Source organism: Suricata suricatta, chromosome 15 (genome assembly GCF_006229205.1).
Source record: "Suricata suricatta isolate VVHF042 chromosome 15, meerkat_22Aug2017_6uvM2_HiC, whole genome shotgun sequence".
Classification (NCBI taxonomy): domain Eukaryota; kingdom Metazoa; phylum Chordata; class Mammalia; order Carnivora; family Herpestidae; genus Suricata; species Suricata suricatta.
The window spans coordinates 75,438,207-75,465,274 of NC_043714.1; the positions used below are offsets into that span (position 1 = coordinate 75,438,207).

Sequence of the window (27,068 nt, forward strand, 5' to 3'; positions counted from 1 at the left end):
GAGGGAGGGAGGGAGGGAAAAGACAGAGCGAATGCACACCATGTGAAAACACAACACTGTAATTCCTCGCAGTGACTTCACAGGGGCAGGACCAGAGTCTGGGAGACAAGCACACCAGGCACCTGACTCCGCTGATAAGAAGCTTTACAGAGAAGAGGCAACACTGGGTTTTTGTCGAGGGACACGGGTCTCTGGGAGCAAACCCCCTGAGTACAATACCTAGTACATACGGCTGTTGAAGAAATCTTGTGCGAGGTGCATCATGGGAGGGAGGGGGGAAGACTAAGGACCCAGACTGAACACCAATGTTTCATTACCAGTTGTATGTGCACCACAAAACGACAGACGCTGCCTGCGGCACGTGTGGGCGGGGACAGGCTAAGACTGAGAACACCCCAAGGGCTGGCAGGTGCACACAGCACAGGGGCTCCAGACCGAAACAGCAAAGTGGACTACAACACGGGGTGCGGTGGGGAGGGGGGCGTCCCACATGTGGCCCTCTCTGGGAGGCAGGACGCCTTGGGGACTTGTGACTTTGCTGCAGGGACCTCACTGCTGGTGACGGAGGACGGACCGACGGGCCCAAGTCTGCCAGGCAGGCAAGGAAGGCCTCCGTCCAGGGAAGGAAAGGCGAGGTGCTCAGAGGCGAGACACAGCGGGGGCGCGCAGGGTCCACTCTAGTTTGTACCTGGTCCTGCCTTCAGGGGAGGCCAGCGCTGCCGTGGCACTGGGTGGGCCCCGCCGGACCGGCTGCGATCACCCCCGCAGTGACACGGACCGGGCACTCAGCCACGTGTTGTGCCCGGCTCGGACTCCAGGACCCGTAAGGAAGAGATCCTGGGAGACAGAAGACCTTCCATCTTCTTTATCCAAAATACGTCCGCCATCCCCTCCCACAAAACTCCCGCCACAAAGGGGTGGAGGCGTCATAAGGTGATAAATGTTAGCTTGGCGACCACATGGGAGATGTGATTGTGGATCAATAGGAAATGCTACCGAAATAATTTATTAATTTTTAAATGTAATATTAAACACTCTGGCTATATAAGGAAATGTCCCCTTTTTGTCGCAATGCATCCTAAGGACTGAAGGTGTGAAATGAAATGATGTCTTAGGATTTTTAAAAAATAATTCAGCAAACAGAAAAAGCGAGAGATGAAGTAAATGCACAAAAATCTTGCTAACCATTAAATCTGGTGTATGAGAATTCATTTCCTTATTCTTTGAAACTTTATGTTTGAGACTGTGTCACAGGAAAAATATTGAATGAGCTTGGGGAGATGAAATGATTTGCTCAAGGGAGGAACAGGGCTGGGGTTCTGGAATTCGGATACGAGGTGACGGAGTCTGACCACAGACACCCCGTGTCACGGAAACACAAACACAAGGGCTCCGGGCCACGAACCCATGTTCCGCACGCCCAGCAGGAACGAAGTTCGTGACCAATCCGAGCGTTGTCCTAAGCCTAGCACTTGGTCACAGGAAGTGAGAACTCCTGCGTTTATCCGTTAAAAATCAGCTGCTTAGTCTGCTCTGGCCGCCGTAACCAAATAGCATACCGGGGTGGCTCACCACAAACACGCATCGCCCACAGCTCTGCGGGCTGGGAAGCCCCAGACCAGGACGCCACAGACTCGGGCCCCGGGCAGAGCCCACGAGGTGGCCTCCAGCTTACACCCCCCACTGAGTCCCCGCAGGGCCTTCTCTCCGCACAAGTGTGCCTCCTCCTCTAAGGGCACCATTCCCACCTGGAGGGCCCCGCCCTTCAGCCCTAACGTATCCCTGACCACCTCCCGAAGATGTGCCTTCAGACACAATCACACTGGGGGTTAGGGCCTCAACGTGTGGCTCTGGAGGGAGACATCCAGCCCAAAACACCACTGTAAATCTTGTCCCACTTCGCTCAGAAGACCCAGCCGTTGGCTGCACTCAAGCCAGAACACCTGATGCCCATGAGAGTTATTTTTCCATCCCAGAAATTAAAGGAATCACGCAGAGACAACATTTTTAAAGCAAGGCCACTTGCCACCTAACTGTACCGTTTCTTACAGAAGCAGAAAACACGATCACCCAAACTTTTGATGATAAAACGAGCCACAGGCCATCTGCCATCTCGGGGGCTGACACGGGCACAAAAACCGACACATCCCGTTTTCACGGGTCAGCCCCTCGCTCCTTCCACATAATGATCCGGGACAACCATGTCTGCGCAAGTCAGCTATGATGTTCTAAACAGGGAGAGAAGAGAAAGGAGAGAAAGAAGCACATCTTTTCTTCCAAATATGAAAGAAAAAAAACTACAGAAGAAGAAAATAAAAGTGTACGGGGGGCATCCGAACGCACTTTCACAATCAGTTCTGATGCTTCACTTACTGAAATAAAAACCGCAGCTCATCCTGGAGCTGCTTTCCTGAGAACAGCGGTATTGCTCTTTGGACACTATAATGCTGAGATCTTTTGAGGGTCCCCGGTAGGTGGACACTGAGTCTGAGGTCCAGAAGGGCTGCCCAGTAGGACAAAGGGACCCAGAGACAGCTGGCTGGTGACGAGGCCAGTGGACTGAAGAAGCGCCAGTAACGTCAGCAGAGAGAGCTTTCCCAGGTGGAGTGTAAGGTGACCATGGGAGACTGGAGGCCCCGTGACAACCCTCAGGGAGCCCCAGAGGCAAAGGGCCAGGAGAAAAAGAAAAAGCAGAAATCATCTTGCAAAGAAACCATCCTGAAAGTTCGGCCTGAGACTCAAGAAGCCAAATGAGTGTTTCCACAAGAAGAGAAATGGGGGTGAAGGTGACACAAAGGCCGATGAGGATGCAGACAGAGAGCCAATGCCACTCCTGGGGGCTCAGTGCCATGTGTCCCCATTGAGGGGGACCATGGCAGGCGCAGGGACCCAACAAGCACTTAGGACTTGGCGGGAACTGAGAAATTGGCGCCAGCCCCTGTCAGGGGCAGCCACGTGCTCATCTCACCGTTAGACACTAACACGGACCCAGTGACAAACGCTGTCACCCTCCCCGGTGCAGGATCCAGGATGGGATAGCTCTTTTCTAAGGTGACACTGCTCCTGAGCAAGGCTGGGACCTTATGCCCAAGCTTCTCAAATCCAGCGCCCTTTCCACCACATGGGGCGACTTCCCTTGGGCATTACTATGCCCATTTTGCAGAGGAAAGCTGAGGCCTCAGAAGGTCATGCGAATCCTAGAGCATTCAGATACTAAGTGGCTGAATTACATTCAAACTCGGAGCTATGGGTCAAACTCTGCTTCTTCCGCTGTGTTGCGCCGCCCACCCAAACCGCCCCACTACGTGCGAACGCAGAGGAAACCACGGACATCTCGAAGCGGCCGACCCAGCACGTCCAGCAGGCCAACTCAACGCCTCCTCGTTCTGCACCGACATCCAGGCGGGGTAACGGTCCAACCACAAAAGTCAACCGGTCCCAGGTGTCAGCGCCATAAAGACGATTAACGAGCGCCCAAGACAGCAGATGCTGAATAAGCCTCGCAGAAATCACGCCCTTCCCTGCGTGGCGGCAGAGGGACTCAGAGGAGCCCCGGGGGGGGGGGGGGGGGGGGGGGGGGGGGGGGGGGGGGGGGGGGGGGGGGGGGGGGGGCCACGCGCGCCGGTCGCCTCCCACCCGCACCGCCTGGTTCTCGTCCCCCACCCAGTCCACACGGTGGCAGGTCAGAGTCTCCGAGAAGCGACCACTCAAGTACACCAGGAGACTAAATACTCTTCCTTGTTCTTTTCAAGTATGTAAACATGTTCTACCAAAATGAAAGGCAATTATGTGAGGCCACTAGCTCATTATGTCACCATCTACTTAAAGCACTACCTAGAAAACACTGAAGTATCTCCAGGGATCTCAATAAAACACCCAGAAGGGGAAATCATCCTAAACATAAAGACTTGACAAGTAATGAGAAAGAATTCGCACAACCAATTATGAAGTAATGGAGGAGCTATGCGGCAGTAACAGTGCAAACTCACATAATCACCGACAGTGACACTCAGAAGGGCCCTGAAACAACACGGGAGATTTCTGTGATGTGGGAAAGCAGGCTGCAAGACTGTATTTATAAAAATTTCAGTTTAAGGATAAATCCAATTTAAAAAGGATAGAAAACAATACAGAAACAATTCACTGAAATGTTAACAGGGTTTGCCCATTCAGGATTATACATAATTTTTTCTTCTCTGTTTATTTTCCAAGATTTCTAAAATTAGCATGCACTCTTTGCACAAGGAAAAATATTACAAAACTATGTGGAAGTGAATTTTCAACACAGTGTGTTAGGACAAGTCGGGGGTTGAGTACAGCTGCTCCTTCTGCACAGAGAACGCGGCATCCGGAACTGTCCGTGGAGCGTGCACTCGGGCCCCCTCGCTCTGAAGGAGCGGCGCGCTCGCTCTAAGTCACGTGCAGCCTGTCCCCGCCACACGCACTGCTCTGGCCGCACGCAGAAACAAGACCCATGGCAGACTGACATTTAGAGAGGACCTACTAGATGCCAGGCACTGTGCCAAGCACTCCAAATGTTATCTCGTTAAACTGTCGCCAGGAGATCACGTGATGGGTACCACGTCATCCAGTTCTCCAGAGGAGCGAACCGAAGCTCAGCAAGACCTTCCTCCGGGCTCAGTGGCCCCACGCCCCCCCCCCAGGCTCTCCTAAGGACAAACTGCTATGCTCAGCCATCTCCCCTTCTAAAACTATTTCATACTTCACTCAACATTCCTGTAACCAACAAACGCTGGCTGGCCGCCCTGCGTAAGGAAGATCTCTACCTCAGACGCTCCTCTTCAAGGACAGCAAGGTCCCCGAGCTCCTCAGTCTCCATCAATACCTACTAACAAACAATTTGGAAAGACAACAGAAATTAATTCAGTTTCGCACGTCTTGACTACTTTCTAGGAAAAGCACCATCCAGAATGACGGAAGATGGAAGGTGGATGAGACGCGGCGGCGTCCCCAAGGAGGGCGTGACCCAGTGAGAGAGCAGAGCAAACTCCTCTCCGGACAGAACGATCCTGAGTTCCGAAGGAGGTGCGGCAAGGCGGAGGGGAAGAGGGACGAGCATGACAGGAAATGACTTCCTGTCCGTAGGAGGCGGAGCGCACTGCGACGGGAACAGCACGGAAAACCACGCGACAGGCTGCAAGAACAGCAGAGGAGTCCAGGAGACAGGAAGTACAGGTTACGGAGACGGAAGTGGAATGAAATTAGCAGAAAGGATGGTTTGGATCAGACCGCGAGCGTCCTTGAGGTGCAGCTGAGACTTCACTAAGACGGAGAGGGGCAGGCACCGCCACTCTCGGGGACAGAAGCATGTGGTCTCACTTGGACAAGTGAGACACTTCTGGCTTCGGTGTGAGGAATGGATCAGAAGGAGCAAAGCCAGGAAGCACAAGATAAGAGTCCAAGAAATAGCTGTTCAAAGCATGACCTATGGCCGTGACCGTGGAAGGGAGCAGAGGGACCCCCCACGAGAAAAACTCAAGCACAGAAGAGGTAGAGGTCCTACCCAAACAATGAAGAGGACACCGGACATGGGACTTAACAAATACAACAGATGAGCACATGGGAAGGAAAAAGTGTGGGGGGAGCCGATCATGAGAGACTCGTAATGACAGAGAACAAACTGAGGGTTGCTGGAAGGGAGGCGGGTGGGGGATGGGCTGGATGGGTGAAGAGCACCAAGGAGGGCACTTGTCCCACCGAGCCCGGGACTTGTGAGTGATGAATACTGCACTGCACATTAACTAACTAGAATCCAAATAAAAACCGGGGAGGAGGGAGGAAAGAGAATATAGGACGGCAGGACAACCTGGGGATGACTCCAAAGGTGTAGGCCTCCAAGAAGAAAATGGTGACACCCTCAAGGAAAAGATCATTCAGCAGGGGATACGGTGTCTCCTTTGACAGTTAGGGGACACGTCCAACTTTCATGCGGAACTTGAAGTTCGAGGTCAAGCCTGGAGGTACAGCTGCAGGAGCACCAGCTGTGGGGCGAACGGAGGAGGCAGGAAGCTGCGCAAGCCGGGGCGGGGTGGGCACCACGGCCGGGATCTCCGTGTGGAGGCAGTCAAGTGCAAGCCCCCCCAGGATCTGCCGCTACAAGCCACTGGCGCAGAGGAGGGGCCGGGCACCCACAGGGAGAAGCAGGGGAAAGGCGGGCCTCGGTGCAGGCGGCCTCCCTGAACCGCAGGGTCCGGCTGGTCGAAGAGGAGCTGGACGGTGCCCCGGATGGCCGGGCCACTGCCCTCCAAAGGCTGGGGGAAGCCGAGAAAGCCGCTGACAAGAGCGAGAGATGCATGAAGCACTGAAAACCGAGCCTCACAAGGTGGAGAGAGGGGAACCTGGGGCTCAGCCAGGTAAACGTCTGACTCTCGGTTTCAGCTCAGTTCATGATCTCACAGTTCGTGAGTTCGAGGCCTGTGTCAGGCTCCGTGTTGACATTGCAGAACCTGCTTGGGATTCTCTCTCTCTCTCTCTCTCTCTCTCTCTGCCCATGCATGCTCATGCTCTCTTGCTCGCTCGCTCTCAAAAATAAATAAACTTATTTAAAAAAGAGAGTCCGACTGGCTCAGGTCATGATCTCCTGGCTCGTGAGTTCGAGCCCCACGTTGAGCTCTGTGTTGACAGCTTGGAGCCTGGAGCCTGCTTCAGATTCTGTGCCTCCCTCTCTCTCTGTCCCTTGCCCTCTTATACTCTGTCTCTCTCTCTCTCAAATATAAACATCTGACAAAAATAATTATTATATTTTAAATATACCAAGAGCTTAACTCTTAAATCCCCACCATAATCCTTCACCGACTATTTTAAGTTTACACCCTCGTTGACCTACTTTGTGATCTTTTTCAATATGCAAATATTACTTCTGCATAAAACTAATTTCATGATTTTTTTAAAACCAAAACTTCCCTCCCAGCTGTTCCGACCTCTCCTCCATGGACAAGGATGTGCGTGGCGTAAACACACTTCTGTGGCACATCCCGAGGTAAAAACACCTTTCTGACTTTATGAGGTATGATCACAAGTTACAGTGAAACAAAGGACTTCCTTCTACAGAGACCTGTCACGTTTCCGGCTGCAGCCGCGGTCCCACGGAGCCCGAGCCCTGCAAGGCCGGTGGCCTCCCGCGTCCGCTCTGCCACGTGGAAGTGAGAAACACAGACGCAACGTCACAGTGAGGGCCACAGAAGCACCTGGAAAACGCACAACTTCTCTTCCTCCCCACCCCCTCAGCCCCATGACCAGTCAAACGGGAGCCAGGCCCATCTCCCCGACAGGGAGGCCCGGCCTACTCTGACGGGGGCGAACAGCAAACTCCGAACGCGTGTTCTCTGCGCTGAGGAGCAGAGCCGTGAGCCGCCGATACAATGAAGCAGCTGAGTAAACTCAGTCTGACCCCTTCCATCTCATCCAGTCCTTGTCTTTCCAACAAATGACAGCTGCACGCAAGCGGACAGAGAACCCTGCACAGGGACAAACCAGGGTGCGGCACGAGCTGCTGGTGACGTGTGGGCCCGGCGCCTCGTCAGGGCCGGGCGGGGACGCTCAGTGTGGACGAGTGCACGTGACAAGGGAGGCCCGCAGACAGGGGCGCGGCCTCCAGAGCCCAGGCCGGGGGCCACATCGCTCCCTCCCGACACTGCAGTGGAGGTGTCACACGCGAGCTGACCTCTGACCTCATCTCCTCACCGCAAAACAAGCCTCATAAGCTGCCCCGGGGGGGCTGCGAGGCTCAAGCGGCTCACACGTGTGAGGGCACGCACAGGGACACTCCCAGGGCCCAGCGTGAGGCCCCCACCACTGTCAGGGCCCTCTCGGGACCCAGAGAGCGCCGTGAAGACAAAGCTGGCCCGGTTCTCTGGGTCCCGAGGCTGCCGCACCTGTGAAAAGACGCAGCAGGAAGAGCAGGAAGAAGGAAGCGCTGGCTGGGGGAGGGGAGGAGACTGGTCGGAGGTCACGGTCAGGCCTCAGATGGGCAGGGCCAGGCCGGTGAGCTGGTGATCGGGAAAGTGGACATGGGGTGCTCACACAGAGAATGAGGCCACCAGAAAGGCGTGAACAAACGTGAGGGGGAGACACGGGTCTGAGCCCCACACACCGCATGGAAGGGCCCTCCTCTCCCTCCTCTCCCCCCTCCCCTGCTCTTCCAGGGCCCGCCTACTCACCACCTGCAGGCGGACTGCTTGGGCACCCCGTGAGAGGCTGTGGGCACCGGTCCCTGGGCAGCGTCCACACTCAGGTGCTGCTGGTGACGCTAAAGCCACCGGGAGCCTGAGACAAGAAACGAACAGCATCGCTGCCCGCGTTCCCGCGGTGAGCCCGGCGCTGCGCTGGCTACGGAGCGTGGGCGTCTGTCCGCTGCTCAGGATGGAGCAAGTGCTGCAAGGGGCCGAGACACCACCCTGCTCGGTGGCATCCGGTGTGGCCTGACCACAGGTCCCTGCCCGCTTCAGGCGCACTGCGACATCGGAGCCTCCGGGAGCCCACAATCACCGGAAGGGAGTGCCCCCCTGCCACCGGCTGCGGCCCCTTTCCCGCTCTGGCACCACCAGCTCTTTCTGCCGTTGTTTCACTAAATCCACCAATAGCCACACAAACACTGCCCTTCGCGACACTCTGGGACGCTCTCTTGCCCCACTGCTGTGAGCCACACAGACGGCAGAGCTTCGATGTCCGAGAGGAATGAGCCCCGGGACCTCTGCGTCTCCCCGGTTCACTGACATTATCCCCGGAAGCGCACAGACCGCGGCTGGAGGGGCAGGGGCGCCTGCGGACGCTGAGTGGGACCTCCCACTTCATGACGGTGGAACCATGTGCTGCACTGTGGTTCCAGTGTCGTGTGGCTGCATACGGGGTCTCCTCCCTGCACGGAGTGGGGGGCGGGGGGGCACCTGTCCAGATAATCACGCGGAGAGGAGATAAAACCTGAACAGTCTAGACAAGGCTCTGCATATTCTTACTAAGGGATACGCCATTCCTGCCGCTCACAAGATGCTTTATCAATATTAATTTGAATTCAAGTCAATCTCTTAAAAAAATAAAATACAAACATGCACAGAGAAGCGTGCGTGAATATCCCAGAATGGCAGGGGGACGTCACAGCTGCAGGAGCCGATCAGCTCTCTTGCGTGCACACGCTGCATGGGGTCCGAAGAGACCCTGGAGGTGGGCAGCGGGCCCGTTTCAATCCCACCAGCAGCTCTAAGAGGAAAGTGCAGTAACTTAAAGCTAGCTTTGACTTCTTTGTGGGTCATAAAAATCAGCTGAGTGGGTAGTGACTGGCATCCCAGGGGATGGGACAGGACGGATCAGAGTTCACGGTCTAGGCTGAAGTCTGTCCCCTGCAAATCCGTATGCGGGAGTTCTCGTGCCCAGCAGGGCACCGGGATATGACTGAATTTGGAGACGGGGCCTTTACAGAGGCCACTGCGGTAAAGTGAGGTCACAGGGCCCGGGTCCAATCTGACTACCATTCTGGTGGGCAGAGATTAGGACAGACTTGCATGGAGGGTGACCCCACGAGGGCAAAGGGAGAGGACGCAGTCCGCAAGCTGACGAGAAAGGCCTCAGAGGACACCGAGCCCTGGCAGCACCACGATCTTGGACTTCCAGCCTCCAAAACTCTGAGGAAATTGGCCTCTCCTGTTTAAACCACATGGTCTGGAATCTCATTCCAGCAGCTGAGCCGGCTGAGACGGGACAGCACACATGACAGATGTCACTTCGTGAAACATATGGGTTTCCGTGCACAAGGTATTTCCTAATCTGGGTCATGGTCAAGAAAGTCAGAAGCCACCACTGCAATGACTGCAGGTGAGCCGCCCTCTCGTGCCCACGACGGTCCTGCCTCGATTCCTCACTCCAGGAACCCTGGGTGTGCAACGCATGTGGAAACCGGGACAATGACAGTTTATTGGGCACATACGATTCTTCAGGCTCTTCACAGACCGTCTCTAACCCTCACGGCAGCACAGCAAGGAGCAAACAACACCAGGGAAAATGGGGCAATTCTTAACAAGCACTTACGGAGCCCCCCGAGCCAGACTGCATGCGAGGCTGGGGTTTGGGGGGAAAAGAGGCCTCCACCCCAGCTGCCCGGCTTCACACACGCAGTCCAAGGACGTGAAACCGTGTGGCTAACGAGCAAGCGGCAGGCACGGTTGGTTATACAGTGCAGGGGGAATGGAGAAGAAAGGTGTCAGGGAAAGCCGTCAGGGAGGGGGAGGTTGGTGGCAGCAGAGACCCCGAAGAAAAGGCTCGCACGTGAGCAAGGAGGCTCCGTTCCAGGTACAGCAGACGTGGGCTCGGCCACACGGAAAAGCACGCCACCAAACACGCTAGGGACTTGAACTCCACCTCTGCAGCCACGGGAAGCCCCGTGTGCTATCTGAGCGGAAGACTGCCGTGCGTGAATACGTGCCATGGGGAGACCGCCTGGCAGTCTGGGTGGCCGGTGGGCAGGAAGGGGGTCCTGGGAGACACAGCTTCATCCTCAGGAGGTGCCGCTGCATTCTAGACCAGAAACGGCCTCATCTGGCCTGGGCAATGGCATGGGGACTTGGTAAGGCAGACGGTGGGCCAGGACCAGGACAGCAAGACCGCACCCGCCACTGACAGCCCCCCACCGGGCCCACCGAGTCCTGCAGAGCTACACGCCAAGGGCCCTCTGCGAGGCCCCCTCACGATGTTCTATTCTGGTTCGTCTAAAACTTGGCAAATTAGTATTTTCCCATAACTACTAACTCTGCTAATATATTTGGGATTTTGACACAGTGATAGTTTTTCTTCACTTCATTGTGCTACATGTGTGGCTTCTCTACGGAGAAGGCAGTTTTCTAGCAGGTACTTATTACGTGGTGCTACATAGTATTTATCCCTTCAAATAGTTTGGGTTCAGCCCCTCTGTCTATTTCTGAACAAACAAAAGGGACTGTATAAACTGTAGGGGAAACAAATTACACCCTTTGTGGCGGAGTCCCCGCCAAAGAGCTCATAAGCGTGTCCTCCCTTCTCCCCACCCAGGTGAAAAATGAAAGCCATTTCAATCAAAATTCCCCAAGAAACCACATATGCCATCTGGCAAAAAAAAAAAAAAACCACAAGGGGTAAAAAGCACATCCAGAATGGGAAACATGAAGCAAAATAATATACGTTACCTTGACAATTTAAAAATTACGGCCTTCGTTTCTGGGCAGAGTTCTACTGTAGTTCATTATGCCTCGCTACACAAAGCTGGAAGGTAAAAACTCAACTGCGAAGCCTGCACGTTTCCAAACGGGAGTGAGAGGCAGCACGTGGAGCCGAAAATCAAACCCTGGCTTTAATCTGTTGTCCTGATTACAGAAGACTCTCGGTGTCATCTCTTCCGTCATCTCTGACACCAAACTCCAGCGCGGTGACGAATGCTGGGTCCGCGCACAGCTGAGGGCGCCCCGGAGAGGAGGGGCTCTGCCGCCGTGACGCCGAGGGATGCGTGGTCTGCCCCGTCCTCACCCTCAGGGTGCCAAGCGCGGATTTGGGCTTGTGCACCCATTTCACAAACGGGAATGAAAGGCGGAGGGAAGCTGGACAACTTTCTTCACTGGACGGCGCGAGAACAAACTGGCTGGCGCCGGCCGCACCAGGTCCGGGGGGCAGCCAGACCCCTCCCCCCGCGAGCCCGTGTGCTGCCCGTGACGAGGCAGCGAGAAGGCTGCCACGAGGCAGCCCGGGGACAGGGAGTCTGAACTCGCACCTGAGGGACGCAGAGCAGGCAGTGGCACGAACATCTTGGGAAAATGATTCAAGCAGAGACCCAAGCGCTGGGTCTGGAGACAGGGTGGAAACAGGCCTCCAGGAGAGACAGAAGCAGAGCCAGGAGGGTGAGCTGAGCCCGTGAACGGCGGGTGGAAGGAGGCGGGTTTGGGGAGCCAAGGAGGCGAACAACGTGGGGTCAGCCGACTCTTCAGCAGGATGGGAGCCGGTGGACCATCTGAGGCAGAAAAGCAACGAGACGTGACAGCAGGTGGAGGACTCCAGGCCAGGGGAACCCCAGGCGGCCTGCGAGGACACAGGTGGGGACAAGCGGCCGCATCGGGGGTCTATTTAGGAGGTGAGACCCTGCAGGCCTGCTGACGGGACTCAGAGGAGGCTGTAAGAGGGAAGAGAACAAGGAAGTCAAGAATGCCTTCCCGGTGTCCAGCCTCAGCGTCTGGCCAAGTGGAGCGGGGTGCGGAGGGCACGCCGTCCGGGGTGCAGAGCTGGGCACCAGGGAGAGGAGAGAGCCACGCACGCCGACCACGTCCTATTGAGATCCGCCAGAAAGCGTGCACAGACAAGAGCAGGAGAGGGCTGAAGGAACCCTGCCCAGGGACACTCGGTCACAGAGAATGGCGGAGGGGCTGCGGGGGAGGGCAGGCCAGGAGCAAAGGCATGAAGGAGTGAGGAGGACGATCGGGTGCTCGTAAACAAGCCCAAAGAAAGGAAAGGCAAGGGGTAATGAGTCCGAGGACGTGCCCGTGTGAAGAGTGGGGGTTCCGAAGGAAAACTCCAGAAGCAGCAACGGGAAAGGCCTGCACCCCAGCTCCAGGCCCTAGCGCCTCAGGCTGTGGGAGAAGCAGCACCCTCCGGGGAGAGCGTTTCCCGGGGCGCACGGCTGGCTTCAGCCCTGCACGGGGCTGCTTGTTCCCGCCAACCGAGTGCAGACGACATGTGCAACCACAGTCATGCCCTGGACGCGCCCCAACATTTCCAAACCCCAAGAGCCACCAGCTTAATACGAGACGGCTGGTGGACCACTCAGGAAGAAGGCTGGCTGAGCTGGAACGGGGTGGGGCTCTGCCGCAGCAGAGCCTCCGTTCTGGCAGCCACAGTGGAAGGGCCACGAGGGCAAGAAGGGAGGGGAGGTGGGGACTGCTCAGGGACACAGACGCGGCTGTTTCAAATGTCAGGGTCTGCCAGGGGACCACCATAAAAGTGTTTAAAACACTTTCCTGATGCTTTCAGCTTCAGTCCAGCAGCTGCCTGTGGGGGGCGGCGTCCTGGCCCCTTGACTCCGTCCCGTGCACTAACGCACAGACAGGACAGGTTCTGTGGCGAGCTGTGCATACGTCCTCTGGCGAGGGCTAAAAGCCGGCTTCTCGAGCCTGCCTGCCCTGAGTAACTGGGAGTCTCTGGGCGAACTACTCAGCATCTCAAAACACCAGCAATTCGTCAGGCTGGGGGCTGGGACCCTCTCTCCCTCCCCAGCCCCACAGGTGAGGCTGAAATGAGGCAGGAGACAGGAAAGCGGGAGAAGGGCTTCTTGTGAAAGCTGTACCGGCCGTTCACACCTGGGAAAAACCCTCCACCTCGCAAGTGACTAACAAAATACAAATCAAAGCGCCACGGCAGCACCGGGCACGCACGGACTCGGCAGCACACTCCACCAGTCCCGTCAGGACAAAGCTTCTGCAGCAACAAAAACGTCCAAAATGACTGACACAGTAAGCCCTCTGCGGATAAAATCTGCCTCCTGCCAAAAAAGCCAAAGACCTAAAGATGGACTCCACCGCATGGCCAGTAACCGCGAGAGCGGACCAGATAAAGACAGAAAGCAAACCGAAGTATCTATGACTAATGCATTCGACACGGTGTGAGTGCCAACACGCGCCCCTAGCTGGCTACAGAGGTGACAAGAACGCTTAAAAACGACTGTGATGATGGTGCACATATCTGTGAGCACACCAAAAACTGACGTGCACATCTCAAGGGGGTGAATTATGTGGTCTGTGATTTAAATCTCAACAAAGTTGTTTCTGAAAAGAGGAAAACGTGTATTACTCATGCGCCCAGGAGCATGTGCACACCAATGCACCCCACGAGGCACCAGAGACCCCGCAGCCCCATTAGACAAGCAATGAGCACAGAGCAGGTCAAAGCTGCTCCTGTAGGCAAGTTACACCCAGCAGGGGGACACTGCAAAGGGACACAAGATGGTCTCAGAGGACCAAGAAAGGCTTCACAGCAAAGTAGAAACAGGGGGTCTACACTGACATGTGACGGGGAACACAAGTCAGCCAAGGAAGGCAGGCAGGGACCGGGAGAGCGAGCAGGGATGAGGAAGAGAGCGAGGCATCCAGGGGGACACGCTGCGTCTTCTTCATCCGCTTGTCTGTCCACAGCCACGTGTGTTGTTTCCGCTTCTTGGCCTTTATGCACAAAGTTGCTGGGAACACGACGGGCAGGTGTCTGTGTGGACATGCGTGCTCCGCGTCCCGGGTGGGCACCGAGGGGGCCACGGCTGGCTCGTACCATGAGGCTCCCGGTCACCCCCTCTGCTGCCCCAAATCCCGGATGACAGCGCCCCACCAGACTGCTGTCCCGGCTGCCCCCGAACAAAGCAAATACTCTTAATGGCACCAGCAAGAGAGAAAGATCTTCTACGTGAAACTGTCTCTTCTGCCCGGTCTGGCCTGGCAAACACCAGTTTGGTCTTCAAGATCGAGATCACTGTCTTTGTGCACCAGCACCCCACACTCTCGCACCTCAAAAGAACTGTCAGGTGCCCGTGACACTCCTGTACCCATCCGAGGTCAGGCCCCCCGAGGCACTCGCTGACCGTGCAAGACTCACACTCTCGTCCTTAGTGCAGGGCAAGGAGACCAGGGCAGAGGGAAGGTAGATTATTTGCCCAAGGTCATGGAAGTCATAATGACAACGGAAGTCAATCCAAGCCTGCAGCAACTCAGAATGTGATACACGCGACTGACGAACGACACACGGGAATGTGGGGGGCGGGGAAGGAGCCATTACCACGGTCATGAGCTCTCGACGCCGGTGAAGCCCCCCGTCTCCCATCTCACCTGTGCGCCACACGGACTCTCCCAGTTGAGCAGGGCGCATACTTTCATCACCAAAATGAAACAGACAAGGAAACCAGGCTTCAGTAACCTGCCTCAGAGGCACCCAGCTCGGGGTGCCTCAGTGGCTCAGCCAGATAAGCATCTGCCTTTGGCTCAGGTCACGATCGCACGGCTCGTGGGTTAGAACCCAGCTGCTTCGGGATGTCTCCTTCTCTCTGCCCCTCCTCTGCTTGCGTTCTGTCCCTCCGTCTATTTCTCTCAAAAATAAATAAACATTGAAAAAAACCATATTTCTGGGGCGCCTGGGTGGCTCAGTCAGTTAGGTGTCCAACATCACATCAGGACATGATCTCACAGTTCATGAGTTCCAGCCCCACATCAAGCTCTGTGCTGACAGCTCAGAGCCTGTAGCCTGCTTCGGATTCTGGGTCTCCCTCTCTCTCGGACCCTCCACTGCTCGTGCATGCTCGCTCGCTCGCTCTCTCTCTCTCTCTCTCTCTCTCTCTCTCTCAATAAATACTTAAAAAACTTAATAAGTAATAAATTTAAATTTTTGCCCAGCTGGCATGTAAGTGACAGAGGATCTGCGTGGAGGCCTGAGCCCAGGCCCCTCAGCCGCGCCACCTGCCAAGGCCCCCGGGGGAGGGGTGGGGGCCGAGGGGACCCTGATGCAGGGCTGAGGGTTACCTAGGACGAGAAGGTCAGGAAGGCCTGTCACCACTTGAGATCAGACTCAAGTGACACAGGGTGACAACCATGTAAGGTTCTGGGAACAGAGCGCACCATGCACCATGCAGAGAGAGAAGGCCCGAGAAGGCAAGCCGGCCCAGAGGAGAGAGAACCCCATGCGTGGGGCACGCAGGACGAGGGGCAGGCAGGGGCCAGAGCATGTGGGATGCTGGCAACTGTAAGTTAGCAAAGGCAAATCCCTCCATCAAGGATGAGACAGTAAATATTTTAGGTTTTGTGACCCAAGAGGCAAATCAAGAATGTTATATAGGTACTTATAGATAGCAGGTGAGAAATACACCTTCTTATTGACCGAATTCAAGGTATATAATTGAGCACAAAATTTGTGACAGATTTAAAAACCCAAAGACAAGCGGCAGCTGAGCAGCTCAGCAGTTGAGCATCCCACTCTTGCCTTAGGCCCAGGTCATGATCCCAGATTCTCTCTCTCTCTCTCTCTCTGACTCTCCCCCAAATGTGTGTGCTCATGCATACACACTCTCTGGAAAAAAAAAAAAATGAGAAGAAAAGAAACTTTTTGCAGGGTGATGACATTTCACTTAATTGGGGGTCAAAATTAGGTTCCCACCTCACCCCAGTCAGAGTGGCTAAAATGAACAAATCAGGAGACTACAGATGCTGGCGAGGGTGTGGAGAGACGGGCACCCTCCTGCACTGTTGGTGGGAATGTAAACTGGGGCAGCCGCTCTGGAAAACAGTGTGGAGGCTCCTCAAAAAATTAACAATACAACTCCCCTAAGACCGAGCAATAGCACTGCTAGGGGTTTACCCAAGGGATACAGGAGTGCTGATGCATAGGGGCACATGTACCCCAGTGTTCATAGCGGCACTTTCAACAATAGTCAAATCATGGAAAGAGCCTAAATGTCCATCACCTGGTGAATGGATCAAGAAGATTTGGTTTATATATACACAATGGAGTATTACATGGCAATGAGAAAGAATGAAATTTGTAGCAAAGTGGATGGACCTCGAGGGTGTCATGCTAAGCAAAATAAGTCAGGCAGAGAAGGACAGATACCATATGTTTGCACTCATAGGTCTAACAGGAGAAACCTAACAGAGGACCATGGGGAGGGGAGGAGAGGGAGGGAGGCATGAGAGACTCTTGAATACTGAAAACGAACTGAGGTCTGAAGGGGGAGGGGGAAAGGGGAAGGGGGTGATGGGCATGGAGGGGGCACTTGTGGGGAAGAGCACTGGGTGTTATACAGAAACCAACTTGACAATAACCCATTAAAAAAAAAAAAGAAATTGTCCACAGATGTCAAAGTTGTGAGAGCTTCTCGCTATCCTTTGAAGTCGTTTTATTAAAGAAATAACAGTAAGCTCCAAATTTAAAAATAGAGTAGAAATTGCCTATCTCTATTCCTACACTCTATAATGTTCATCCTAATAAAAAAAATACATTGCCAAAAAAAAAAAGAGTAGATGTTAAAAAGAATTTTTTTTTAAGAAATGCCTAAAAAAAACAAAAAAAAGAAATACCTAGAGGAGGCAAGTCATGCTGACAACATGTCGATTAGTGACTGCACGGGACTGGGAGAGGTGGGACCTGGGATACTTAAAGAATATGGAGTTTCTCTGTGAGGTGACAGAACTGATTTAAAATGGACTCTGAGAGTGAATGAAAATATACTACAAACTACTGAATTACACATATTAAGTGGATAAATTGTATGATGTGTGAATCATACCTTAATAAAATTGGTTTTTGATAAAACAAAAAATATTAGGTTCTCTGTCATCAAACTGATGGCAAACGTTCATCAGCAGAAGCCACACCCGGAACAGAGGTGGGAGCGGGTGGCCCGTGCCATAAACACGGTGAGGGACCCGGGTTGTCCCCCAGGCATGCTGGGGCCCGGGAGGCTGTGCGCAGGAGGCCGCCCTGGTGAGGGATGAGGTGAGGAGGGAGGGAAGGACGAAGGCAGGAGGACCCTGGGGCAGGGAGGGCAGCGGCCACGGAGGGGGCTCCGGGCTCGGTGGCGGGCGGTCTGGGCCCTGGGGTGCTTATCTGCACACTCGCTAGTACCCCCACGCACCGCCTCATGGGTAGAGGCCAGTGGCCTTGGGTTCTAACAGCCAGTGGAGCTCAGGTTCTAGATCACAGTGCCTGATTCTGTCCTCTCCCAGCTGGACCACGGCCTGACTGCCTGACCTCAGTGGGCACCTTCAGTGGCAGGGCGGCAACAGGCACGTCCCCAACAGCTTCAGCATGGGGGTGCAGGATGTCGGGCGGGAAGGAGACAGTACGCACTCAATGCCAGGGCTGCCGGCCCTCTTCTGGCCCGTCCCCGCCTTCCTCGCCTGCCCGCCACCCCTCCCCCTCCCATCAGACCTCAGGGGCCTCGCTACAATGGCGCAGCAACAACTATGACACGCCTCCGAACCTCTGCACATCGCCCAGCCCTCTGCGCTCGCTCTGCTGTTCCCAGGCAAGAGATTCCATTTCTCTCAGCTCCTCTTAAGGCTCCTCGAGCAAAGAGCCACCGACCTGTGACCAAGGAGCTGGGGTGCTGCTCCCCTGGGAGGGAAACCAGGACACTTACTAGGCACCTCTTTGCATCAGACACACTGTCACTCACTCCAGGAACCTGTTCTCTAGTCGATGGGAATCCTGCCAAGTAGATGAGAAATTGCAGCTTCGACGGATTTTCCACCCAGAGGCTTCCAGCAAAATACTGAGCCCAGGAAAACCCAGAAATCTGTTAGTCCCCAGCAGGGACAAGCCCAAGCAACCACACAAAGTTTAAATTTCACTGACGAAGCTTGTGAACCTAGAGCAAGAACATCACACTGTGTGCTGCCATAACACAGCAAACCATGTCTGACAGAGGAGGCTCCTAATGCAGGTCCCCTCACTGGCCGCCCCACAGTCCCGACCCCCGGTCTGTTCACAAGGGACCAACGGGAGTCACTTAGGGCAGGTCACCTCTCTACACTGCACTCCTGGAGCACACGGGCTGTGTAGCTAATCTTCATCCTCTGATCTGGGACCTTCCAATTGAATCCGTCAGATTCTGTCTCTACCGAATGCTTCCCCTTGCCTTTAAGTGACCTGACAAGCAAGCAGCAAGCCTTTCACTTTCCACAAGAATGGGTGTCGGCAACTACAGAGCCATCGTGAAACCACCAACACAAGGATCGAAACCAGGGGGCGGGCTGGAGCTGGCCCCCCAGCAGTAGTCTCCCGAACTCTGCTGCAGAAGGTCAAAGGCCAGAGGGAGTCTTAAAGTGGTCAGCTAGAAGGAATAGGAGGGGGGTGGCACGGCAGGGGCACACTGATGGGACAGACGCCCCCGCCCGCTCAGCCCCCATCCAGGGTCTACCTGGAGCAGGTGCTGGGCCAGGTATGGGTGACACTCCCCGCCCTTGAGCAACACACAGGCTGTGGGGGCGGGAGGTGAGGAGGGGACAGGCCAGCAGCACTGGGAGAGGACCACACCAACAGGGCAGGCTCCACGAAGGGGGTGTCACAGCCAGGAGGTGGCAGAAACGGGCATGGCCCGGAAGGCAGGCAGAGCTGCAGGTGGCCAGGGCCCAGGCGAGAAAGAGCAGGAAAGGATACCCGCCATGATGCATTCACCAAGTCAGGGGTCCCACTCCCTTTCAGGGGCCCCTGTGCAGCACCCAGGGCCAGGTTTGCACCTACAACCCACAGGGCTCACCCATCCACTGTCACGATGCCATCAAAGCTGGCACACCCCGCCAGGAACCCTCAACGGGACGTAACCCCAGGTCAGTGATCATAAAAGGTAACACAGTCACGCTTCCCAAGAAAAGTCCATAAATCCTCAAGTTAGTATTTCCAGCTCGGAACAGCTGACGAGAGTGCTGGGGAACTGAAGCCTTCTATGTTGATGACAGTCCTCGTATCTGACGAGTTCACACAGATCTGCACACTGGAGGTGGTACACGCGGGAGACAGAAGGGCGATGAGCCCCCAGACCATGGCGTCCTCACCTGCAAACGGCCGAGCCAGCTGACACAGGACAAGAAGGCTAGAAAGCACCCCGTCGAGTCCAGGATCACTTCTTCCTTCCTTAGCTGTTCTTCTAGCCCACATTTCATTTCAGGGCCTCAACATGAAGAGGCTTTTGTTATCAACTCTGTAAATGAAGCCATGAGCTCTCCAGAGGAAAGGTCATCCAATAAAATATCGATCATCAAAATAATAACAAACTATCTCACCACTGTGCTCTCCTGGTCGCACAAATGAGGCCCGGGAAGATGTCAGTATTGATCCAAGGTTACAGTCATCAGAGGAAAGAATTCCCGAGACCTCCTGACTTCTGTCCTTTTCTCCAAAGACTCCAATTACCCAAATACCATTACACACAGGCCTTTGGGAGATGGCTCTTTGTTCAACATTCAGATGCCCCAAGTTCCTCTGCTTTTAAACTCAGAATTTTTAGATCACCAAGTGACATGGCCTCCAGTATCCAGCAAGCTCCCTCTGTCGCGGAGCTCCAGAAAGGATGGCAGACGCTGACCAGCCAGCAACGTCCGGATCTTTCCCAGCAGCCATGAGCAGCGCAGAGGAAGGGAACAGAGCGGGAGGGTCTGGTCGTGCTGGCTCCCAAGAGGGCATCCCCACCGGGAGGAGGCACTTGGTGACAGGGAGGTGGGGAAAGGCTCTGCTGCAGGACGGAGGATGCATACTTAAGAGAAAAAAACCCAAGACGAGGCAGATGAAGGTGTGAGGAGCTCAGGGCAAGTGTGTGGGGCCCTGTCCCGACGACTCACGGTCGTGTGAGACGGCACACCGTCCCACGTGAGGCACTCGGGGAAGGCAGTACCGAGAGACAGAGCACGGCTGTGATGAGAGGGGAGAGGGACACGTGCCACGGACCAGGACTCTCAGGCCCAGTGGGCAGAGTCCACTCAGACTGGACACTGTGTGGTCATGGTCGCTCGGGCAGGGGTGGTTCAAGCACCCTCGGAGGGAGGGGGCAGGGAGGAGAGCTAGCTGTCCATTGAGAAGCGAACATTCAAATCAGCAGACAACAGACAGACCCATGCCTCTGTCTCCACTGGACACGAGAGACGGCCTGTCCCGGGGACCTGCCTTCGCCTGCTCCCCTCACTGCACAGAAACCAAGGTGCGGACCGCTCACACGGCCAGCCGCCATGCTGGTCCTGCTACCCAACGGCCCAGCTCTGTGGGAAGCAGGAAGACAAATGCAATTTGAACGCAGCGCCAAAGGCAGCAGAAACCAAGTGTGCAAAGATGATGAGCTGGCCCCCCACCCGTGTCTGGGCAGTGATGTCCAGACAGACACAAAGAACCACCGGACATGGCGAGTGCTTCAAGGGCACCGGCAGCAAGCAGCCAGCAGAGACGGCTGTGGAAGTCACCTGACGAACACGACATTCCCCAGGTCCAGCAGGTGCTGCTGGGGACAGAGCACGGCACACGGTGGGCATGCGTGGTATACGCAACGTGAAGTCTGCGCACCCTGCCTGAAGTTCAAAAACACACGGGAAGTGGAGGAGGAGAGTCTCACTCAACCCTGCGGCGCACCCTTGAACTTGCCCTTGAGCCAGGGTCCCAAACTGTTTCTGCTGAAAGCACAACGCCACATTCGTGCCACAACAGCCACAGCGGAACACCTGCCTCTCCCGTTTTAGAAAAGCGCCCGAGTCAGACCTATGGTTTTCTTGGTTTTGTCAAGCCAATCACACGGCAACTTGAGTGCTGCTTTTGAAGGTGACTGTTCCTGGTTGGGCCATACGCTCTGGTGTAAATGCTTTACTGGAACTAAGGTACTTAAGCCTCACACCCACCCCAGAGAGACACCCCACCCTTCCATCCTAGAGCCGAGGAGACTGTCACCACTGCAGGACAGAACAGTCGGGGGAAATCAACAGGCAGAGGGGAAGGGATACCCCCAATGTTAGTGCTGTGAGGACGGAGGGGCCCACATGGCCGGTGCCAGATACGCGGTGGCCAAGCCGTGGCAAGTGCCCACAGGGACACCCAGAATGAGGGGTGGCTCTGCAGCGGACAACGGTGCACCGCCAGGCACGGGGGTGCTGCCCTCTGCGGGGCTGTTCCCTGCTGGAGACAGCCACCCCGCCCACGAGCGTTTCCCCTCCCAGGACAGTGTGCATCGAGCCCCGGCCGTGGGAGCCGTCGGGCCTGGCCCCTCACCACGAAGCAAGGTGTCTCTGAAAGGCCATCCCAGCTTCAGGGTCCCGTGGGGCCGGCTGAGGCCCCCCCCTCTCCCCGGCTGTGGCGTCCTCTCCAGAAACTGCCTCACAGGCACGCTTGTGCAGGCCGGCTCTCCGTGGGCCAGCGGGCCTCTGCGGACGCCGCACAGAGGCACAGCTCCCTCCGCCCCACCTCGCCTCCTCCTCCTCCCTGCAACCGGGAGGATCCCAGGAGCACTTCCTAGTAAATCCCCACCCCTTTATCTCCGGGAAAGAGAGCGCACAGAACCAGCGGGCAGCACACCCGGACGGGCTGAGTGGCCCCGGCCGCAGGGGTGCTGTGACAGCGAAGTCCGGAGCTCCACTGCTGGCGTGCTCACTTCCAAGGGCCTGTGGCACATGCCAGGGGCTGTGCCCTGCCAGCGCCAAAGGGCCTGGGCCTGGGGTGGGATCCGGGCTGGAAATACACAGGTTCTGACTGGAGGACACATAGCAGATTCTGCCTAATAACAGAGCAGACGACTGACAGAAGGGCCCAGAAGAAAGTCAGTGGCCTGATGTGTGGGCAGACACCACATGATGCCACAGGTACAAACACAGACCAGCAGCATCCTCGGTTGTCAAAGCAAGGCAGAAGCCACCCTTGAGCAGCACACAGGGGTCCCCGTGGTTCTGGTCACAGAAGCAGTCATGGGGGGTGTGGGAGGGGAATGGGGGGAATGCACTGGGCCCCGGGAGGGGAGGGGAGGGGAGGGAGGGAGGAGTGCTGGGCAGCAGCATCAGGCACCCACAGGGGACAGTGCAGGCGGCACAAGGAGAGGAGGACTTGGCGGGTGGGGGGGGCACGGCATCCACCAACCAGCTGAGGACAGAGCTGCGCCACCCACCTGAACCCAAGCCCCGAGTTTATGCGAGCCAGCACGGAGAGTGCTGGAAAAGATGGCAGTTTGAGTTCACTCACCTTGATCGGACAGAAAGTCCAGCATGGTCTGCAGCAGGAAGGACAAGTGCCGGACGGAAAGAGCGGGGTTCCCCATCCTTCGGGAGGCGTAGACCAGCTCGTGAAGCAAGCGCATCTGCACAGCGGCCCAGCCTCGGTGGGTACCTGCAGGCGGAAGTCCCAGATCGTCCTCAAAGCGTGCCGGGGTGGGGGGCAGCGCCCGCGACAGAGCCGCAGACGCCAGCCTTCCATGCAAACACGCGGGCGGTGCGTGTAAACTTGGTGATCTAAAGACAAGGGCCTCGACTATCAAGCCCAAAGGTCAACAAGAGAAATTTCCCGTTGACACACCCCAGAAAGAACTTGCAAGGGACCGGTGTTTTCCTATTTTTTGGTATACTTCCTCTCTTCTACGAAGACACTGTGTAAAAATAAGCACTCTGAGGGTCTCCTGGGAGGCTCAGTCGGTTGAATGTCCGACCCTTGACTTCGGCTCAGGTCAGGATCTTGAGGTTCATGAGACCAAGCCCCACATCAGGCTGTGTGCTGACAGTGCAGATCCTGCTTGGGACTCTCTCCCTCTCTCTCTGCCCCTCCCCTGCTTGCTCTCTCACTCCATCTCTCTCAAAAGAAACAAACAAAGATAACCACTTGGAAATCATTACAATAAGGTTATAATAAAAGACTATGTTTCCATTGGCAAGTATTTGAGATATAGATACACGGTTTTTTTCTGAAGAAATACTGGTACTTGATGGGCCTTCATTAGCAACAACCAAGGCCATGAGGAAAATGTGCTTTTTAAATTTAGCATATAAGAAAAGCTCATGAAATCAGACAGCTAAAAAAGGTTACCAACGGACTTTTGCAGCTGCTCCCTCTGAAATAAATTAGCGTGGATGAAGTTTAAGGAGAAGGAGTCAGGTGCACAGCCGTTGAAAATCACCTCCTGAAGACCACAGAATCTTATTATCTACTCCATCTCCCTCCCTTCTGGCAACAGTTAGGACTCCTAAATATTTTCTACCTGGAGATCCTTCATGAAGGAGACCTCACAGAGGGATCCCGGCACACACATTTCTGCGCCGTGTTGTGTGTCCAGGGCCCCAGGCTTGGGAGAGAAGACTGAAGGCCCCAGTCACAGCCCCCCTCCCACTGCCCTGCCCCACGCGGCTGGCCACCGCCGTGTCCTTCTGCAGCATCGCGCATGGACTCGGCCCCGTAGGCCTTGTCTGGCAGGTACGGTGAGGCACCTCTAATCTCGTGGTTTACTCCATCCACCCGCCCTCCATTTCCTTTGGGGCCACGGTCACACCTTACTTACCCAAGAATCCTTAATGCCTAGCAGGATACCTGGTACATGGCTGGTGCTTCACGGCCATGTGGGTCAAGTTCAAAGCCTGATGAAAGGCAATGCCCTATTTTTCAGACACACAACTTAAGTATGTAGGGTAAAAAGACATAATTTCTGGGATTTGCCCTAAAATGCTTCAACAAACCACAAATACAAGGGGGGAAAGGTAAAAACAAAGCACAATTGGCAAACTCTTGATTACCAGTTACTCTGGGTGATGGGCTCACTGTGCTGTTCTCCTTAACTTGTATGTATTTACCTTAGTTCATGTAATTCTTTACACTGAAATTCTTGGAGGCACTTAAACACACACAGACACACGCACCACAAAATCTACCTCGTACCCAAGAGTCTGTCTTACAAAAACCACTCGGAACAGAAAATAGCAGCACTTTTTACACAACGGGGACAGAGAGAAAGACAGGTCCCTGCAATATCTCCTCATGGTCAAAAGAAGCAAAGACCAAATGCCAAAACGAAATAAGAGATTTTAAAAAGGATTAAGAAGCTGAAATCAATTTCATGACTAACCAAGCCATGAATTCTAAATGACCCAATTTAATGACTCTCAACTCTAGGACATCAAGAAGGTTTTCTCACTTAAAATCTGGGCAAATATCACTATGCTGATTTTTTTAAAACACATAATGAAACCGTTCCGTACCCCAGGCAATTATGAGTAAGGCTAAGCATAAATGTTCTTAACACTAAATAGTGTACAAGCCATAATTTCTATGTGATTCAAACTGTTCCCACAATAAAATGTAACTCTTTTTATTCTTAATACAGATTCGCAACATATGACCGAGCGATAACATTTTCAACACTCACATTCGGAAAGTTCTCCCATTTGAGAGTTTATCACACCAACGAACGCCTGTAAGCAAATCCACCTGCCCTTCCAGGCTCTCTTGAGAGCGCTCCTGGGGAAGACTGAATCCCTCGCTCAGGAAAAGGCTGATCTTCATACACAGCGTATATATACAGCGTATTCATAAATCTTCACATACGGCAACAAAGTTAAGATTCAAACAATAACACACAGGCCTCTGAGCTGGCAAATAGGACACGGAGTGCCTCTGTGTGCCTCCCCTCACCTTCTGGAACCAGCTAGGGAAAATGTGCATTTCAAGAAATAGAAACACATTTCAGGTCCTGAGGATGCAGACAATTTACTTCCACCCGCAGGTACGGGGTTTGAGAACGTTCCCAGCTGATCCTCTGAGAACCCTTTGAAGGGGCAACAGTGGAGGCACCCGACGTTTATCTTTTCTACTTTATTTGCTCGCACCTCCTTACTTCTGTCTCAACCTCTTTCACTAAGTGATGGCAAAAGTCCCCTCCCAAAACAGAAAGCTAAGTGGAAGGTACCAAATCACCAGGAGATGTGCTTCTTCGTTTTATTTTTTTAAAAGAAATGTATCTTGTTCATCTCATTTAAAAATTAAGATCGGAGCGCCTGGGAGGCTCAGTCAGTTGAGCTTCTGACTTCAGCTCAGGTCATGATCTCGAAGTTCGTGGGTTTGAGCCCCACATCGGGCTCTGTGCTGACAGCTCAGAGCCTGGAGCTGCTTCGGAGTCTGTATCTCCCTCTCTCTCTGACCCTCCCCTGCTCGCACTGTGTCTCTCTGTCTCTCAAAATAAAATAAAAAACATTAAAAATATTTTTTTAATAAAATAAATAAAATAAAAATCAAGATCAACAAATTCTATTCAACAACTGGCAACCAACACATGTCGCCATTGCTGCCCACTAGGGTTTGGGGCACCTGCCGTGTTCCGGTCAGGGGACACGGTCAGAGTCGGGGGCTCCGCTGTCACAGGGCACACAGGCTGGCACGGCAAGCAGATGTTAAGTCATTGCCCCAACTGATTTTTAAAGGCATGTTCAAATTATAGAAGGTGCCAGAAGGAAGAACAACAGGATTCGACAAAAGAGGAAAGATAAACAGGTTCTACTTAGGCTGAGTGACCCTAGGGGACCTCTCCGCGTAAGTGACATTCAGCTGAGACCCAGTGGGTGGCTGGCAGTTGGGCAGTGAGGAGCAGGGAAGAGCGTCCGCAGCCTCTGACCCTGGACGCTTAGATGTTAGGCTTCACAGGACACATCAGACAACTCCTGGCGTGGCTCGGGAACTCCGGGTGGCCGGCTCTCCCTCCGGAGCCGCTTGCAGTCACATTCAGAGGACACCACAAAGGCTAACTGGAGAGCAACCGCGACCTCGCCCACAGTCTCGGAAGCACGGGCTTCTATTCCTGGTGCAAGTGGGACTTTGAAGATACCCTTTCTCCTCTCGCTGCAGAACGACTGTGCGACTGCTCTCAAAAGGCTGCCTCTCCCCGGGCCCTCTCCTCCTCCCGGGAAGCCTCTCTGGAAGGTGGCTGAACCGAGCTGGTGGCCACCTTCACGGCACTGTCGCCTCTTCCACCAACCACATTGAGCCTTTGGAACTTAAATGCCACAGGCGTCTATGACTTGTCCGGTTATCCCTGCCCTGAACTCCAACCACCACTACCAGGGCCTGGACAGGGAGCGGCCGGGGGAGTGCCGGCCCCCACGCGAAGCGCCACAGCTGGTTTACTGTATCCCATAAGCATCATCCTAAGTGCCCCAGGGCAGGGTGGGGCTTGCTCGGTTTGACCCCCATCCCTCGCCAACCACAGTGTCTAAGTGGGAGAGCGTGCACTCAAGCGATGCCCGGGGAACCGGATGAAACAGCTGCGGCAAGGGGGCACCGTACCTTTGCTGAAGTCCTGGGGGTCCAGCGACAGGCTGTAGCCGGGCAGCGTCTCCAGGAGCAGCTTGTAACAGGCCCTCCACCCGGGCTCCGGGATGCTGGGGGCCACGCACTGCATGGCGGCCACGCGCTTGAAGAACGCAGACTTCCGGTGGAAGCCAATCAGCTCGTAGAGCTCGGAGAGGATGCTGTATCGCTGGATTTTCTCTTCTTCGGAAAGCTGAAGCACAGACAGGAAGTAAAAAGCTTCTGAGATGTGAAACACATAAAAAGAGCTTTTTCACAAAACAGAG

At 54.7% G+C, this 27,068-nt stretch overlaps 1 protein-coding gene across 1 annotated transcript in view; it reads right to left on the bottom strand.

Moving 5' to 3' along the window:
• Positions 1-27,068, bottom strand: part of TRAPPC9 (trafficking protein particle complex 9) — a 529,205-nt gene that overhangs the window by 432,061 nt on the left and 70,076 nt on the right. The window contains exons 8-9 of the mRNA XM_029923171.1: positions 26,779-26,995; positions 22,705-22,848 (exon numbers count right to left, since the gene is read on the bottom strand). Of these exons, the coding sequence (XP_029779031.1) occupies positions 22,705-22,848; positions 26,779-26,995 (361 nt within the window). The remainder of the gene's footprint in view (positions 1-22,704; positions 22,849-26,778; positions 26,996-27,068) is intronic.